The following is a 16,398-nucleotide window of genomic DNA, read 5'->3' as shown; positions in this document are numbered from 1 at the left end:
AATGCATGGCAAGATCTTCAGGACATGGTAAGTTTTTTAAAAGCAAATTTCAGTGCATTGTGCATAGTATGGTCCAATTTATGAAAAACGGGGTTATACATTTGCTTATATGTTTAGGCAAATGGTTAGAATAAAGGACTAGAATGCTGTATATTTACTGTTTCCGGGGGTTACCTCTGGGGAGGAGAATATGTAGAGTTGGTAGGCTAGTGAAAAAAGATTTTCACACTTCCATATTTTACTTCAAATATATCTGAACTGTTTGAATGTTCTATAATTAGATTTTATTCAAGTATATATAGCTTGTGTGCATTATTAAACAAAATATTTTTTACAAGAGTTTGAAAATCACTGGGTTAGATAATGGTGCTAATGAACCCATGAATATCTGCCTTTCTCCTATGTAGAAAAGTTAGTGCCACATAGAGAAAATCTCTGTCTGACAAAGATTCTACCTGCTAACTTCAGCCAGCTTTTGAAATCACATATGCCATTTGTCACAGTCACATCAGGTAGGAGAGTGTGACTGGTTTATTGTCCCCAGCTCACAGTATGTGTCTTTTTGGTAGTTCTGTGGCTTTATCCTTTGTTTTTTGTTTTAAACCATACCATACAATTTATCCATTTATAGTACACAATTCACTGGCTTTTAGTATGTTTAAAGAGTTGTAAAACCATTACCACAATCAGTTTTAGAACATTTATTTCACCTCAGTAAGAAATCCCTTACCCATTAGCAGTCATTCCTTAGCCACCCTTCCATCCTCCACAGACCACAAATCTGTTTTTCTCTCTTTAGGTTTACCTATTCTGGACGTTTCATATAAGTGGAATCATACAATATATGATCTTTTCAGTATGGCTTCTTTCACTTCACGTAATGTTTTTAAGTGTCATCATGTGTGTAGCATGTGTCCGTATGTCATCCCTTTTTATTGCTAAGTAATATTCCAGTATCTGAATGTATCACATTTTGTATATCCATTCATCAGTTGATGGACATTTGCTGTTTCCACTTTTTTGCTATTGTGAGTAACGCTGCTATTCACACTTATGCATAAGTTTTTGTGTAAACCTATGTTTTCATTTCTTTTGATAATATATCTAGGAGTGAAATTGCAGGGCCACATCGTAATTCTACCTTTAACATTTTGAGGAATTGCTAGACTGATTTCCCACATTCCCACTAGCCATGTATGAGTGTTTCAATTCCTCCACATCCTTGCCCAAACTCGTTTTATCTGTCTGTTTGATCATAGTGATCCTGGTGGGAGTGAAGTCGTTTTCATATTTTCTTGTGTCTTTGAGAATGACCACATGTATTAATTAGGTTTCTGCTATAGTAGCGTTGTATAATAGAACAACCTCAAACTTCAGTGTCTTCAACCACAAGCATCTATTTCTTCCTCATAAGTTTGCACGTTGACTGTGGCTTTACTAGGCTTGGCTGGGTATTAGTTCTGATCTATTTCATGAATCTTTATTCCAGGACTAGGTAGTGTTCTTATCATAAGGGAGTTTACAATCTCAAGCAGAAATACTCCATGGCCTAAAACTCACACATGTAACTTCTGCTCTCAAACCATTGTCCAAAAAATTCATGTTGCCAAACCCAACTTTAAGGAGCTGGTAAATAAACTTGACTTGCAGTGGCAAAAGGCATGAGTGTACAGTTGTATTAAGAATGGAAGTAAAGAGTTAGAAACAATAATTCAATCTATCTTACTACCCAATTCTCTACCTCCAATTCTATTCTCTTTCCTGTTTTCTAACATGGCTTAGCCATTATGTGTTATATGTTGCTGTCACTCCAAATGAAGTATGTCTCAAATCTCAGAAACCCTTTTCATTCTCTAAATAGCTCCTCCTCCCAACTTCTCCATCTGGACAACAATACCCAAGTTTGGAATTCCTAGAAGCTCAAATAATTAAGAAATAGAGCGCTCTTCTCCCGTCAAGCTTTCTTCTCTTTTATATCAAATGCTGCTAGCTTCTACCCAGTATTTCATTTCCTCTTCTTTCTTCACACACACACACACACACACACACACACACACACACACACTAATTTTATTCAGAGTAGCAATGTGCTTTTTCCCAGCCTCCCTCATTTGCAGCTGAGGTTGACCCTGTGGTGAAAATCTGCTGTGCATTTCTGGAAAAGTTCGGTCTCTTTGTCATTTTTCTTTTTATTATTGTTTAGGACATTGATATGAGATGAAAGGTGGAGTGGCCATATTTTAACCATGAGGTGACCATACAGATGAAAGCCACATGCTAAGAATTGGGGTGCAGCATGGAAGAAGGAACAGGGAACAGTGATGACATCGTGGAGTTCTGCCTCACCTGGCCTGCCCACTTCTGGAATTTTTGTTAACTCACACTATTATTGATAAATCTCAGTGTCTCTACATTAGCTACCAAATAATTTAGGTACTTTTTAATGTGGTAATTAAGATGTTCCAAAATCTTCTCAACTTTTCGTGGTGATTTTTTGTTCTCTCAATCAACCACCCACCCGAGATCTATTCTTTGTCCTTCTCTGCCCTGTTCTGTGCCCTACTTGGAGGCTGATGATGGTGGCCTAAGTCACCCAGGAGCCCTCGCTTGTTGGCTCCTTATTGAGTTTGGCCAATGGGATGTACTGGCATGAGAAAGCAGAGCAGGAGGGAAAGAGGTCAGGGCGTTTCTTCCTACCTATTCTCTGCTTTGGTGCCTCTTCTCACACACCGCCCTGACCTCAGCTCCTACCAGATCACCCCTCCTCCAGGGCCCTTCCTGGGGTCCTTAACAGAAATTCCTCTGCTTACTCCTTCATCCCTAGAGTGGTGATGACTCCCTAATATTGCTAGTGTCTGGGTACCTCAACATTCCTTGTTTGTTCCTATAACTCTGCCCAATCTCTGTACATGGTCCGTGCAGTTAAATGCCTTTGCAAGAACCATCTGCAGTGAATTGTTTCCAGCTGGCATCTGACTAATGTAGTAAAACCTCTCTTGGTATATGTGTTTCAGGTTTGCATTTCAGCAACTTTTCTCATAATCCTCCCTTTGCTTCAAATCCCTTTCCTCCCATCTCTGTGTCTAGCTGTCCTTCAAGGCCTTCTCAAAAACCACTGCTCCCAAGTAGCCTCCCTAATCCCCACACCGTGGAAATCTCTTCTCTCCTTGAACTCACTCAGCACATACTTGAGAGTGATTATCCTTTTCTGCTTTAAATTATAGTGACTTATGTACATGTAACTCTGGCCAGTTTGTAAATTCTTTGAAGTCTGAACCCACACCCAGGTCTGGTTTGTTTTTGTTTTTCTTTTTCTCCTTTATGTTCTTTCCCAAACTTTGCCTCTCTCCCCAAAAGCACCTGAAACAAGGTTTGGTACCAAATGGCCGTTCTATCACTCATTCTTATTACTATTTATTGCTACTTATTACTGTGTCTTATTTATTATAATAGGTACCACTTAATAATTGATGGCAATGTACACTTTACTAAACATGAGAATGATGCCACAGACTAAAATTTCCCTTTGGAGATAATATAGTTGTTACATTTAAGATATGTAATAATCATTCCCCTCTAATGCATATATGATAGGGGACTTTATTTTTATTTAAATGTTTTCAGGTAATAAAACTGGTTTTCTCCCAATACTCTTCTCAGGTATCAAAGAGAAAATATTCATGTATGAGCAAGTATTCATCTATAACTGAGACTAGCTAACATTACAAGTTGGAATCAGAGTTATAGAGATACCTTCGAATCTGGTCTTTTCAAGCTCTGTTCTGGGAAGCTCTGGAGAGTCTTTCCAGGAGTGAGGATAGATTGAGAAGTCCTCAGTAAGCCTTCACTTGAAGAAAGGACTCTGGTCTTCAAAAGGAGTGAAAACAATGTCTCTAATTTCACCTCCCACTCTGAACCTCCCCACAATGTCCCTGGGTTTAGTTGCTAAGTCTCTGCCTAAACATCACTAACTGGGACTTCACTTACTACATGATACAATTATACAGCATGTTTTCAACAACCCTAACTTTAGAAAGTTCTATCTTAATATTTGGCTGCAATCTGACTACCCATCATTCTTCTGCTTGAAGCAATGAAGAATATATCTAAATGTTCTTCCCCACTTTAAGATGGGGGTCATATTGCCACAAGTCTCTCTTTAGGCTAAAAAACCCATTTCCTTCAAATGGTCTTCATATGACATGTTTGGAAAACCTACGTGGGTCACATGTTATTTGTCAAAATCCCTCTTAAAGCATGATGCCTAGACCTGAAAATAGTTTTCCTGATGTATATTGATGAGGACAAAATATAATGACATTATTACCTTTTCTATTCTGGGTATTGAAAAGTCAGTTACAAAGATTGCAAGTTTCCAGTCTGGTAGGTAAGGAGCTTACCTATAAGTTGCCACTCAGTCCCAACAAGTAAAAAGCTGAACAAACTGAAAAAACAATTCTTCTTAGATGCAAAAGAGAAGGTAGGTCACAGGGCAAACCACTGCCTCAAAAATTGGAGATGCAGATGAATATAGAGAATCACAACTTCCCAGAACAGAAACCACCACAGAACCAGTACTGGCATAGGAAAACCTGAACTGTAATTGATGAACTATTAATGCAATAAGACAAGAGAAGGAAATAAAAAGTACACGTATTGGGAAGGGAAAAAGCCAAAACTGTCTTTGTTCTCATATGACATGATTATCTATGTAGAAAATTTAAAATAATTGACTCAGACACTCCTGGAACTAATAAATGCTTATGGCAAGACTGAAGATACAAGGTTAATATATAAAAGCCAATTGCTTATATACCAGCAATGAACAAGTGGCATTTGAAGTTAAAACCACTTTACCATTTACATTTTTACATTAGCATGCCCCAAAATGAAATACTTACATCTAAATCTAACAAAATACATATTAGATCTACATAATAGATCTACATGAGGAAAACTACAATATACTGATGAAAGAGATCAATAGACGTCTTTAGTAAATACATGGAGAAGTATTCCATGTTCATGAATAGGAAGACTCAATACAGTCCAGATGTCAGTTCTTTCTAATTTGGTCTATAGATTCAACATAATCCCTATTAAAATCACAGCAAGTTATTTTGTGGAGATCAACAAGGTTATTCTAAAGTTTACACAGAGAGGCAAAAGACCCAGAATAACCAACTCAGGATTGAATGAAAAGTACAAGTCAGAGAACTGACATTACGCAACTTCAAGATTTACTATAAAGGTACAGTAATCAAGACCGTGTGGTATCCACAAAAGAGCAGACAAATAGATCAATGGAACAGAACAGAGAGTGCAGAAATAGACCCACACAAATATAGTCAACTGATTATTGACAAACGAGCAAAGCAAATACAATGGAGCAAAGAGAGTCTTTTCAATAGATGGTGCTAGAACAACTGGTAATCTATTACACGTACAAATGGAGAAGCCTCTCAGCTGAGTCAATCCCCTTTAAAGAGCTTTCCCTGAAGAAGTACTTTTCGAAGACTTCTGCTTCTATTTCACTGAGTACCCCAATCTAGAAGGGAAGCTGGGAAATGTAGTTTTACGGTTGGGCATATTGCCATACTCAACACTGTAGGTGTTCTTTTACTAAATTAGAAGAGCAGAATTTATATTAGGTGGGAACCTAGCAATATCTGCTTCTTAGTTCACTTTTTTCTTTGAAAACTTTTTAAAAATTGAGGCATAATTGACATATAACATTATATTAGTTTCAGGTGTACAACATAATGATTTGGTATTTGTATCTGCTTCTTAATCTTATATGTAATACTAGGAATTGCTTTTAAGTCACTTTTTCCACACTATATTGGTAAGGCTGATTTGTCCACCCTTTTGAAACTAATTACATAACCCATATTCATCTTCTTAAATTGTATTATAGCTTGTTGAGATCTTTTTGAATCTTAATTTGGGTATCAATAGAGTAAGCTATTCCTTCTAACTTTAGGATTCCTGAAAATTTGAAAATTATGCCAAGATGCTAATAGAAGAGACCACCTTTGAAGTTGATGTCAGCACAAAGGAATGCATAACATCCAAGCCATATTTCTTCATCTTTTCACAAAGATGTCATAAAAATTTTTATCAAACTCTTACTTAATTCCAGGTGTGTGTGTGTATATATATATATATATATATATATATATATATATATATATATATACATATATATGCCATAGAATACAATGGCACCATTAGAACATTTATTGACATGAAAAAATATTCATGATATATTATTTACATAAAAATATGTTATGAAACTGAATGTGCAGCATGAACCTGTAGTAGTTCATTTAAAGTCTAGAAGTATTAAAATATTACAGGGTTATCTATGACTAGTAGGATAATTGGGGAATCTTTTTCTTTGCTTTCCTGACTCCTGCATTTTCTACAATGCATCTTATGTTACTTTTGTGATAAGGAAAAAGGATAATAAAGATAACTGATCAAAAAAATAGATTCTTCTAGAAGCATTGTAGAAAAATGGATTTTTTAAATGTAAGACTGAAGGCTAGGGCTAGAGAGAAAGACATTGGAGTTCTTCAAATGAGAAATGGAGAGAGCTCTAACTAAGGCAGTGGCAGTGGAGGTGGAGAGTAGACAGATTCAAGAAATATTTCGAAGTCGGGAACTGGAATGACTTGGTGATCATTTGATACAGAATGAGAATAAGAATTTAGAGTGATTCCCAGCTAAGAGTGGTTTCTAGATAAGCAAATCACACATTTGAGGTTATTAATTGGGATTCATTAGGTTATTAATTAGGAAATAAATAAAAAGAGAAATTAGTTTTAGGGGGAGAAAAGATGGGCCAGTGTCTGTGGTTATACGAGGTCAGACACTTAAGTTTGCAAACTCATCTTAGAAAAAGTGCTACATATCTTCTTGCTGAATATCACTACGGTCACCTTTGAAGTACTCCCCTTGGGAAGCTATGCACTGACGCCAGTGCCTAGTTCACCCTTCAAAGCAATTTTGGAACTCTTTTTCTGGAATGACCATCAGAGCTGTTGTCATATTACCCTGATGTCCTGAATGTCATCAAAATGTCTTCTTTTCCATATTTCCTTTATCTTTGGGTAAAGAAAGAAGTTACTGGGGGCAGGATCAGGTGAGTAGGGGGGTGTTCCAATACAGTTATTTGTTTCCTGGCTAAAAACTCCCTCACAGACAGTGCCGTGAGAGCTGGTGCATTGTCGTGATGCAAGAGCCATGAATTTTTGGCGAAAAGTTCAGATTGTTTTCGTCTAACTTTTTCATGCAGCCTTTTCGGCACTTCCAAATAGCAAACTTGGTTAACCATTTGTCCAGTTGGTACAAATTCATAGTGAATAATCCCTGATATCAAAAAAGGTTAGCAACATCATTTTGACTCTTGTTTTGGACTGACGGAAGTTTTTTTGGTTGTAGAGAATTGTCTGACTTCCATTGTGCACTTTGACACTTTGTTTCAGGGTTGTATTGGTACACCCATGTTTCATCACCAGTGATAACATGGCCTAAAACCTCATCTTGCCTCTCCACAAGGTCTTGGCAAACTTCGACTCTCCTTTGCTTTTGTTCATCGGTGAGCTTCTTCAAGACCATTTTTGCACACACCTTTCTGATGCTAAGATTTTCACTTAAGATTTTCCTGTTTCTCTATCGATGTTTACTTGGTCTGCTATGCTTTTCACAGTTGATGATTTTGACATATAATTCGATGAATTTTTGCAATGTTTTCATCAGTTCTGCTCATTATTGGACACCATGACCTTTTTTCATCAGTGACATGTTCTCTCCCCTCAGAAAAACGTTTAATCCATTTGTACACTGCCGTTTTCTTCATGGAATTATCCCCACAAACTTGGACTAATATGTCCCTGATTTCACTTCCACTCTTGCCAAGTTTAACAAGACATTTAATGTTTGTTCATTGCTCCAATTCAAACTCAGACGTTTTTGCCATAGCACACAAAAACATGCACCAATAATGAATGCCACTCAACAAGACACTGTCACACTTCAACATGAACACAGCTGTGAGACACTGATATACCAAGGTTATAGAACCTTACCGAGCTGTTTGTACAGTGCTTTCAATGTAAATGCACGGTGGCAAGTTCGCGAACTTAATTGTCAGACCTCGTGTATATATTTTAAAAAAACCTCCAAAATTTTAATGGCTTAAGAACAAAAACATTTATTTTACTCATAAATCTGATATTGGGGGAGGGCTCAGCAGGAGTTTCTCCACTGATCTACTTCACATCAGCTTCGGGTGGTTTGGAGATGAGTATTTGGGGACCAAGAATTATCTGAATGTGTAACTTCTCGCTACATGTCTCCAGCATGGTAGCTTTAGGAATACCAAGTTACCGAGATAGAGAGAAATAGAGATGATAGATAGATAGATAGATAGATAGATAGATAGATAGATAGATAGATAGACAGATAGATAGAGGAGAGATAGGGAGAGAGAAAAAGAGGGAAGGATGGAAAGCAATGCAAGATGATGTGTTTCCATGCTTCATTATAAGCCCAAAGAGACACAGTGGGTGGCTTTGTAGGTGTGGTGCAACCACTTGGGACATCTCCAGACAAACTGTACGTGTTAATTGTATTTTGGAAGAAGTCCATTGGATGGAGAAAAGAAAGGAAGTTTATCTGAGCAGATCCCTCCTGTATCAGTTTTCTATTGCTGCATAACAAATTCACCACAAACTTAATGACTTTAAAAATACCATTAAAATACCCCCCTATTAGCTCACAGATATGTAGGTCAGAAGTCAGGTATGGTATGGCTGGGTCCTGTGCTGGGAGTATTATAAGGCTGAAATCAAGGTGTTGCCCCAGCTGATTTCTCATCTGGAGGTTCTGGGGAAGATTCCACTTACAAGCTTATTCTTGTTGGCAGAATTCAGTTTCTTGTGGTTCCATAAATGTGGTCCCTGTTTCCTTGCTGGCTGTTAGCTTGGGGCTGCCCTCAGCTCCGAGAGGCTGCCCAGATCCTTTGCCATGAGATGTCTCTATCTTTGAGCCAACAATGTTAAGTCAAATGCTTGAGCTCCAAATCTCTAACTTCCTCCCCTAAAATCAGCTAGAGGAAAACTCTCTGCTTTAAAAGAATATGTATGTTTAGGTTGGTTCACCTGGATAATTTTGTTATCTTAAGGGCAACTGTACCATCTAAAATAACATAATCACAGGAGTAAAATTCATCATATGAGATTCCCAGGGACTATGCACAGCATGTACATAGCGGGGTGGGGGACAGGAAATCTTAGGGGCCATTTTAGCATTCTGCCCACTACACCTCCCATTCCGAAATCTGATTTAAAAGCCCATATTCCTTCTGCTATCCAAAGCTGCTTGCGAGTATATCTAGACCAAGATTGTTTGGGGCTAACAGTATAATATCAATGAATGAGAGATGGAAATGAAATTATTCTTCAGTTCTGCTTCCATGACTTTCATCAAAAAGAATGTTCTGTGAACCCTAGCACATATTGGGTACTCAAAAATATTTGTTGAATGAACTATGGATTGGATAGAGGAGAATAAATATTTGTAAGGGTAAATGAAAGGCTTAACATAAGAGGTAAATCAATTTTAAATGATTACCTAGCTGTTTCAAAAGAGATTCTTTCCAGTTCTGGATGAATTATATTCCCAAATTCTGAGAAAATAATAGGTGAAATTACTGCAAAACCAACTCCATATATGTTTCTGGAATGACTGAGTGGACAAATTCATTTTGTTTGATGATCCTTTATCTATGGAATGAGAAAAGCTGTCCACAACACGCCTTTCCCCACCAAACACCAAAATGTTAACTTGGCAGCAAATATTCTTGATTGGTGATATGTAGGGAAATTCTTAGAGATTCTTCCTCTTACATCGCATTAAATACTAAGTACATTTTAAAAGACATAACCTCTAAAATTGTGAATTTGAGCAGTACACATGAGTTCATGTTAAAACACTAGAAATATTTTTCAGAAATGTGTTTACCTTGCATTCTACTAATTTGTATATACTACTATACACACATATTTGTATATGTGTATATATATGCTATTCATTCTATTCCATAAATATTAATCATAACTTTTTTCTGTGACCCTACATTCACTTCCAAAATACCTGGTTATAATAATCCATTTAATTATGTATAAAATACATCCACGATTAATCCAACCAGTTATAATCTCAGAAAAATCCTTAAATTATTCTTCAATTTATGAATATATTGAAGTATGAATATTATGTGATAAAGTGCAATGTGAGAACCTCAATCCCTTCATCACAGATACATCTTCCTTTAGTCAAGAGAATTTTGAAGATATTTTAATATATGTAATGCTTTTCTCATTCTGTGGTACATTTGTAAGACGGTAACTTAATTAAGAGTAACTTTGTCATAGCAATAAATTAGTAAGTACCAAAAGTCTATTATAAACTGCATAACTGGCACAAAAAAGAGATGTTAAAAATACTACTTATTTCCAAGGAATCTACATACAATTTACATATAAACAGGACACAATTACAGAATAAGATATTATACATGTTTTGAAGGCTCTTAGAACTGGAAGAACTCTCATAGATTATACTGAACTTCCGTTTTAGAGATGAGGACACTGAGCTACAGAGAGAAATGATTTACCAAAGACCACAGAGCTGGTTTAGTAAAGTCGTAAAAGAACCCATGTCTCATAACTGTCGAAGTCAGTGTCATTTATACATGTTACACTGCAATCCACAGTAAGAAATAGACTTTACATACATATATCTCACTGATCTATGGTGCCATTGATTATAAAACACATCAGTATTACATATACCACTAAAATATAAAAGATACTGTTTAATGTGGGATAACACAGTGCTGAGGTACCCTGAACTCTAAGATACATTCCAATTTCCAAAATGTAAAAGGGTGAACAAAAGCATCTGAATACAAGTTTTACACACATGTACTATATAACTAAAACAAAGCTTTTACATGTGATATTATTTATTGCATTCTATTGTGTTAAACTTATGTTATGGGTCCATTGAATTAACTTACCACCCACTAATAAGCAGACCTGATCCAAACACTAAATCATGTATTGGATAATTAGAAACCTTTAACATATACAACCAAGGTGCTAACTGTTCAGTTTGATAGTAAGTACAGAAGAAAAAAAGAAATAAATTCATGTAGACAGAAACCACCTGGAAAGTTTTCAAATTAGAAATAAGAGTTCAGCCTTGAAATATGGTGAGATAAAAAAGAGGAAGTGAACAACTGAGCATCTTAAACTGGGGGGGAAAAATCCCTCAAATGTAAATGTAAAAAAATCCATTCTTTAAATTAAAATACAACCATTTAACTTAATAAAAATACGTAACATCATTTTAAAGTCTGAAGTAGCTTCCAAGATGAAGACAACTTTTAATGTCTTCCTAACAGAAAATATACAGAAACCTGAAGAAATTAAATATAAAACTGATTTAGACAAAACTTGATGCAATATTTTCCCCCTATTCTTCTTGTTATAAACTCAAAAGAGGTCAAATAGTCCGACAACTAAGTGACAGTGGCCTGAGAACACGTGGATGGACATTCTCCTAACTCCAATTGTTCTGTGCTTTTCTTAGAATGAAAGATTAATGCAAAAATAAAAATTTGGAATCCCCTCCTTGCCGGCCTCTGAGAAGATGAAAAAAAAAAAAAAAATCCAGGAATATAATGGACCCAATAGGAAACTGGCTGGCTGAAATCCTCAATGATTTCTCTTACATTCACCGTCAGAATTTTATCTGTAGTCCTTGCAAAAAGGAAGCAAACAAAAACAAACCCAGAATCTCATTTTGCATGTGTATGTAAAATGTGCACACCACAGTGTGAATGTGATCACATTAACAAATGTACAAATTTGGCAGTTAGCAATGTCATTGTAATCGTTAGTACACGGAATTTCAAAGGCTTTGATGCAGATACCATCTTTCAGCCAAGCCGAGGCAGAAAACCTTAGGTTCCTGTTAGACCCCTCCCTCCCCAGTCAGCTGCTGGGCTCCATCCGGAGGGATGGGGACTCTCCCTCTGCATCACAGATAAGCGTTCCCAGACCCAGGAGAAACCTGGGTTTCTGCAGGGCACTCAACGTGCAGCTAAGTGTCCCAGCTCTGCAAAGGGCAGCTGGAAATGGATTTAAAATGGCAACGCGGACCAATCAGCGCCGCCTCGCCGAGACAGACATTTACACGCGCCTTCTCCACAGGCTCAGCGGAACCTGGCGGTGCCTAACTCCCTGCTTACGGATGTAAAGTAGGCGTTTTTATTCCACGGTGGTCTGTATTTTTTTGGGGAAAAAAAAAATCTTCCTCGGGTGAAAGTTTTTATTTTGGAATTAGTGCAAAATAATTTTGGATTTGATGTGTGAAAATCTGAACCTAATTTTTTTTTAGTTTTCTGTTATTCAAGGATGAAAAGAGGTACATTTTAAAATGTAACTCCACCTTTTTAAAACGGACTACGGTCATTATGGTGTTCACATAACTATGAAACAGCCCAAGCTATAAAATTAGGACTTGGCAGAAAGGGAGTTCCTAGGGAGAAGGTTAAATCGAGGTAAATTGAAGGGAGAGTTGGACAGTTGGCGCAATTGTGGTGTTAGAAAGCTTACGAGGTCCCCGCGCGGGGCAACCCCTCTACCCTACGTACTTTGGAACCGGGGTGCATAGCGCCAGACGGGGCTGGGGGGAGACTTCTCGTCGCCTCTAATCTTTCCCGGAGAAAAAAATTTCAATGAAGAGGCTGGCGCGCTCCGCGTGCGTGTGTGCACATTGTTTGCACGTGTGCATGTATCTGTGAATGTACGTGTACACCTCGGTGCATGTAAGTGCGCGCATGTTTGTTACGTGTATTTATGCATGTATGCATGTGCCGTGCGAGTGTGCCCGTGTACTTGATTTCACGTCTCGGTGTGTGTGTGCTCGCGCCGGGTCGTGCCATCTGGAATGAGGGCATTCCGAGGCAGAGCAGAGCTTCCGCGGGCCCACTGCTACTCCTCTTCAGTCCCTTTCCACTCACAGGGAGCTAGAACTCCGCCGCGCGTGCAGCTAGACGCTTCCTACAGAATGCCGGCTCCGCGACGTGGAGGTGCAGGTAAAGGTCAAACCCCTAAACGCGGCTCTGGGACGGTCACATTCCCGCGCCTTCCTAGGACAACCGCCCAGGGGCGACCTCGGGCGGCGGGCGGGGCGAGGCCGGCAGCGAGCGGGCTCGGGATCCCTGGCCTGTCCCTTTAACCCCGCCGCCGGGCGGGAGCACGTGAGCGGGGCTCCGGGTGGCACCCGGGCGCCGCCGCCGTCGAGGCAGTTGTATTGCGAACGCTGCCTCTGGCCCGCGGCCAGGCGCCTTGGCTCGACGGTCCGCCTGGCCTCCCTCCTCCTCATACTTTTCCTCCAGCGCAGCCCCCTCCCCTTTATCCGCCCACGATTAGAGGTGGGCACTCCCCCCCACCCCGCCACCCCCTCCCCAAGCACACACACACTCATCCCACTTGAATCCAGGGGCAGGAACTCAGAAAACTTCCAGCCCGGGCAGCGCGCACTTGGTGCCGGACGCAGGAGCGAGCAGCGGGTCCCCCTCCGACTCTCTGGTGCCGCTGCCTCCTGCTCCCGCCACCCTAGGAGGCGCGGTGCCACCCACGGCTCGTTCCCTGCCTGTGCTCAGTGCCCGACCCTATTCCGGCAGAACCTCCCCATCCTCCTTTTGCTTTCCGACTGCCCAAGGCGCTATTTGTTTTCTCTTTCTTTCTCTTTCTTGCTCTGCGAGCGCGGAGCGGGGGGAAGAGGAGGAGGCATTCTCTCCCCGCCTAACATTTCAAGGGACACAATTCACTCCGAGTCTCTTCCCTTTCCAAGCCGTTCCCGAAGTGCTCCCGGTGACCGCGACTCCTGACCCCACACCGGGAGGGGAGCCTCCCGACTTCGAACCCTCTTTTGCTTCTCCTTCGCCTCCCTCCGCCTCCTCTCGCTACCTCCGCCGCCGCCGCCACCTCCACCTCCGGCACCCACCCACCGCTGCCGCCGCCACCAGCAGCGCCTCCTTCTCTCTCCTCCTCCTCCTCCCCTCTTCTCTCTTTTTGGCAGCCGCTGGACGTCCGGTGTGGATGGTGGCAGCGGCGGCAGCTTAAGCAGCAGCAGCCCTCGCAGCAAGCCGGCTCTCGCTCACCCTGCCTCATTCTCCAGCCCTATCACCCACTCTCCCGAAAGGTGCTGGGCCGATTGGGGGCAGCTGAAGCGAAGCGGCTGCAGCGGCGGTAGCACCGGCGGCGGCAGCGGGAGGCAGGATGAGCGCACGCGGTGAAGGCGCGGGGCAGCCGTCCACTTCAGCCCAGGGACAACCTGCCGCCCCGGCGCCTCAGAAGAGAGGACGCGGCCGACCCAGGAAGCAGCAGCAAGTCAGTACGCGGGCGGGGTGGGGGCACCAGCCCACCTCCGCTCCCTCTGCGGGTCCTGGCGACGCGCAGCCCCCCCAGCGCGGGAGTCCAGTCGCCGCGGCCGCCGCACGCTGCCGGCCGGTTAGGGGGTGGGGGCGGGATGCGGAGTCCCTGTCGCCAGTGCGCGGCCGAGCCCCGGGGCGGGGAGGTGGGGAGCCGTGGCGGGCGGCCGGGTGGAGGCGGGAGGTGGGGTCCGGCGAAGCGCGTCCTCGGACTTTCGCTATTGTGCACGGCCCTGAGTGGCGCGGTGGCTCCTGGTGATTGGAAGCGGCCGGGGTCGGACAATCCAGGGCTCGCCAAGACGCTTTCCTAGCCGCCTTGCAATTGCCTCAGGGGAAGGAAGTGCCGGGGGGCAGGAGTGCTCTGCGAGGCAGAGTCGGAGGGGCTGAAGTCCCGGGGGCCGTTGGCTCTGTCTCCCGCCAACCGGGGCTGCTTGCGGGCCCGGGTCTGGCACGCCGCAGCCGCCCCCTTGGCGCCCTCCCCAAGTTCTCGGTTGCCGGAGACTCGCGCCTTCCCGACAAAGACCTCGTGGGCCCGCCAGGTCCTCTTAGGTGTTCCGGGGAAGGGGCTGCAGGAGAGCCTGGGTCCGCGTAGGACAGGATTAGCTCGTTTGGCCAAGGGCGCGATGGAAAGTAGTGTCCCGGAGGGTGCACCGTAGCTAGGGTCATTTCCTCGCCAGGAGCCCAGTCCCCTTTTTGCCCCTGGATCCTGCGCCTCAGAACTGCAGACATTAAGTGTACTACTCCCGGGCCATTGGCTGGGGGTTGGGAGGGGACGATTGAGGGGCGCCCGGGACCCCGCGGAGTGGAGGGTTTTGTCTGCGGATGCAACCAATTAAGCGTGCAGCCGGCGCCTGTAGAGCTGCGCGCAGCGCCCAGGGCGGGGGGTTTTGTTCGCTGCAATTTCCAAGCCTTGGCGGGCAGGACTAGAGAGGGACATGTCTATAGAGAACATTTAAACTCCGCTTCCGCGGGCTTTAAAACTTCTCCTTGGTTCCTTAGACTTAAAGCGCTTCCTTCATGGCAAATACGAAAATTATCCTAGAATCCCAAAGCTGCCCGAGAGCAAGGTGGGGAAATCGAACAATGTTTGCTCTCCAGCGCGTTTCGGAAAAACGTAGAGGGTTATACCTTTTTGAAATCATCAAAGGAAACAAGCCCATCTAGAGGCCCCTGAGTTTTCCCGCTCTGCCCGAGCGACACTTTATACCGCGTTAGGATCCTGTTTTACACCTCCCAGGAAGTCTCTGCCCTTCCCCCCCTCCCTTGTTTCCCACCCGCCACCCAGCTCTCTCTAGTTCTTCTAATTGCCTCCCACCTCCAAAAAACAATCCAAAAGAAATTGCAGTGGGGTCTGGAGGTGACTGGAGGTTTTACCTTTGAGTTAAGTCAGAGTTCACAAAGAAAAGAAAATGTGTCTCCGATGTGTTTGCTCCGGATGTGCCCACCGGCGCTAGTGGTCCCACAGAAGCTTTCAGGAACCTTCCCTAGATTCTCTAAATAGGATGTGAATTTTCTTTGAAGACTTTCATGAGTTTAATTATTCTCGTTTAATCACCAAGTCTCAATGAAATGTAAATTTATGATTCACTGGATAAATATTTAGGAACTGGAATATTAATCATTGCATTCTCTTAACCACTTGAGTATTTACTACTTGGCATAGAAGCCATTTAAAGTTTTGCTAAACCTATTGATAGTTTCAATTTCTCCTTCTCAGACACTTCCATTCCTTCTCACCTTTCCCCCCTTTTAGTTTTCTCCAGTTCACTCCGATGGTTTTCTCAAAAGAAAGTTTTGGAGAAATTGTTCATTTTTATCAAAAGGCATTTAAGTTTAGACTACAGACATTGGCTGCATCTCCAAAAGGAAGTGGAGAATTGAAG

General features: G+C 42.1%; 1 protein-coding gene and 1 long non-coding RNA gene across 2 annotated transcripts in view; one reads left to right on the top strand and one right to left on the bottom strand.

Moving 5' to 3' along the window:
• The window catches only part of LOC109447781 (uncharacterized), a 424,051-nt gene that overhangs the window by 220,848 nt on the left and 186,805 nt on the right, over positions 1–16,398 (bottom strand). The gene's annotated exons all lie outside the window — the stretch shown is intronic.
• HMGA2 (high mobility group AT-hook 2) overlaps positions 11,836–16,398 on the top strand; it is a 133,341-nt gene continuing 128,778 nt past the window's right edge. Inside the window, exon 1 of the mRNA XM_074325456.1 lies at positions 11,836–14,474. Within this exon, the coding sequence (XP_074181557.1) occupies positions 14,364–14,474 (111 nt within the window). The 5' untranslated portion in view covers positions 11,836–14,363. The remainder of the gene's footprint in view (positions 14,475–16,398) is intronic.

This window comes from Rhinolophus sinicus, linkage group LG02, assembly GCF_036562045.2.
Source record: "Rhinolophus sinicus isolate RSC01 linkage group LG02, ASM3656204v1, whole genome shotgun sequence".
In the NCBI taxonomy this organism is placed as follows: Eukaryota; Metazoa; Chordata; class Mammalia; order Chiroptera; family Rhinolophidae; genus Rhinolophus; species Rhinolophus sinicus.
This window is presented reverse-complemented; position numbering and strand designations above follow the sequence as displayed.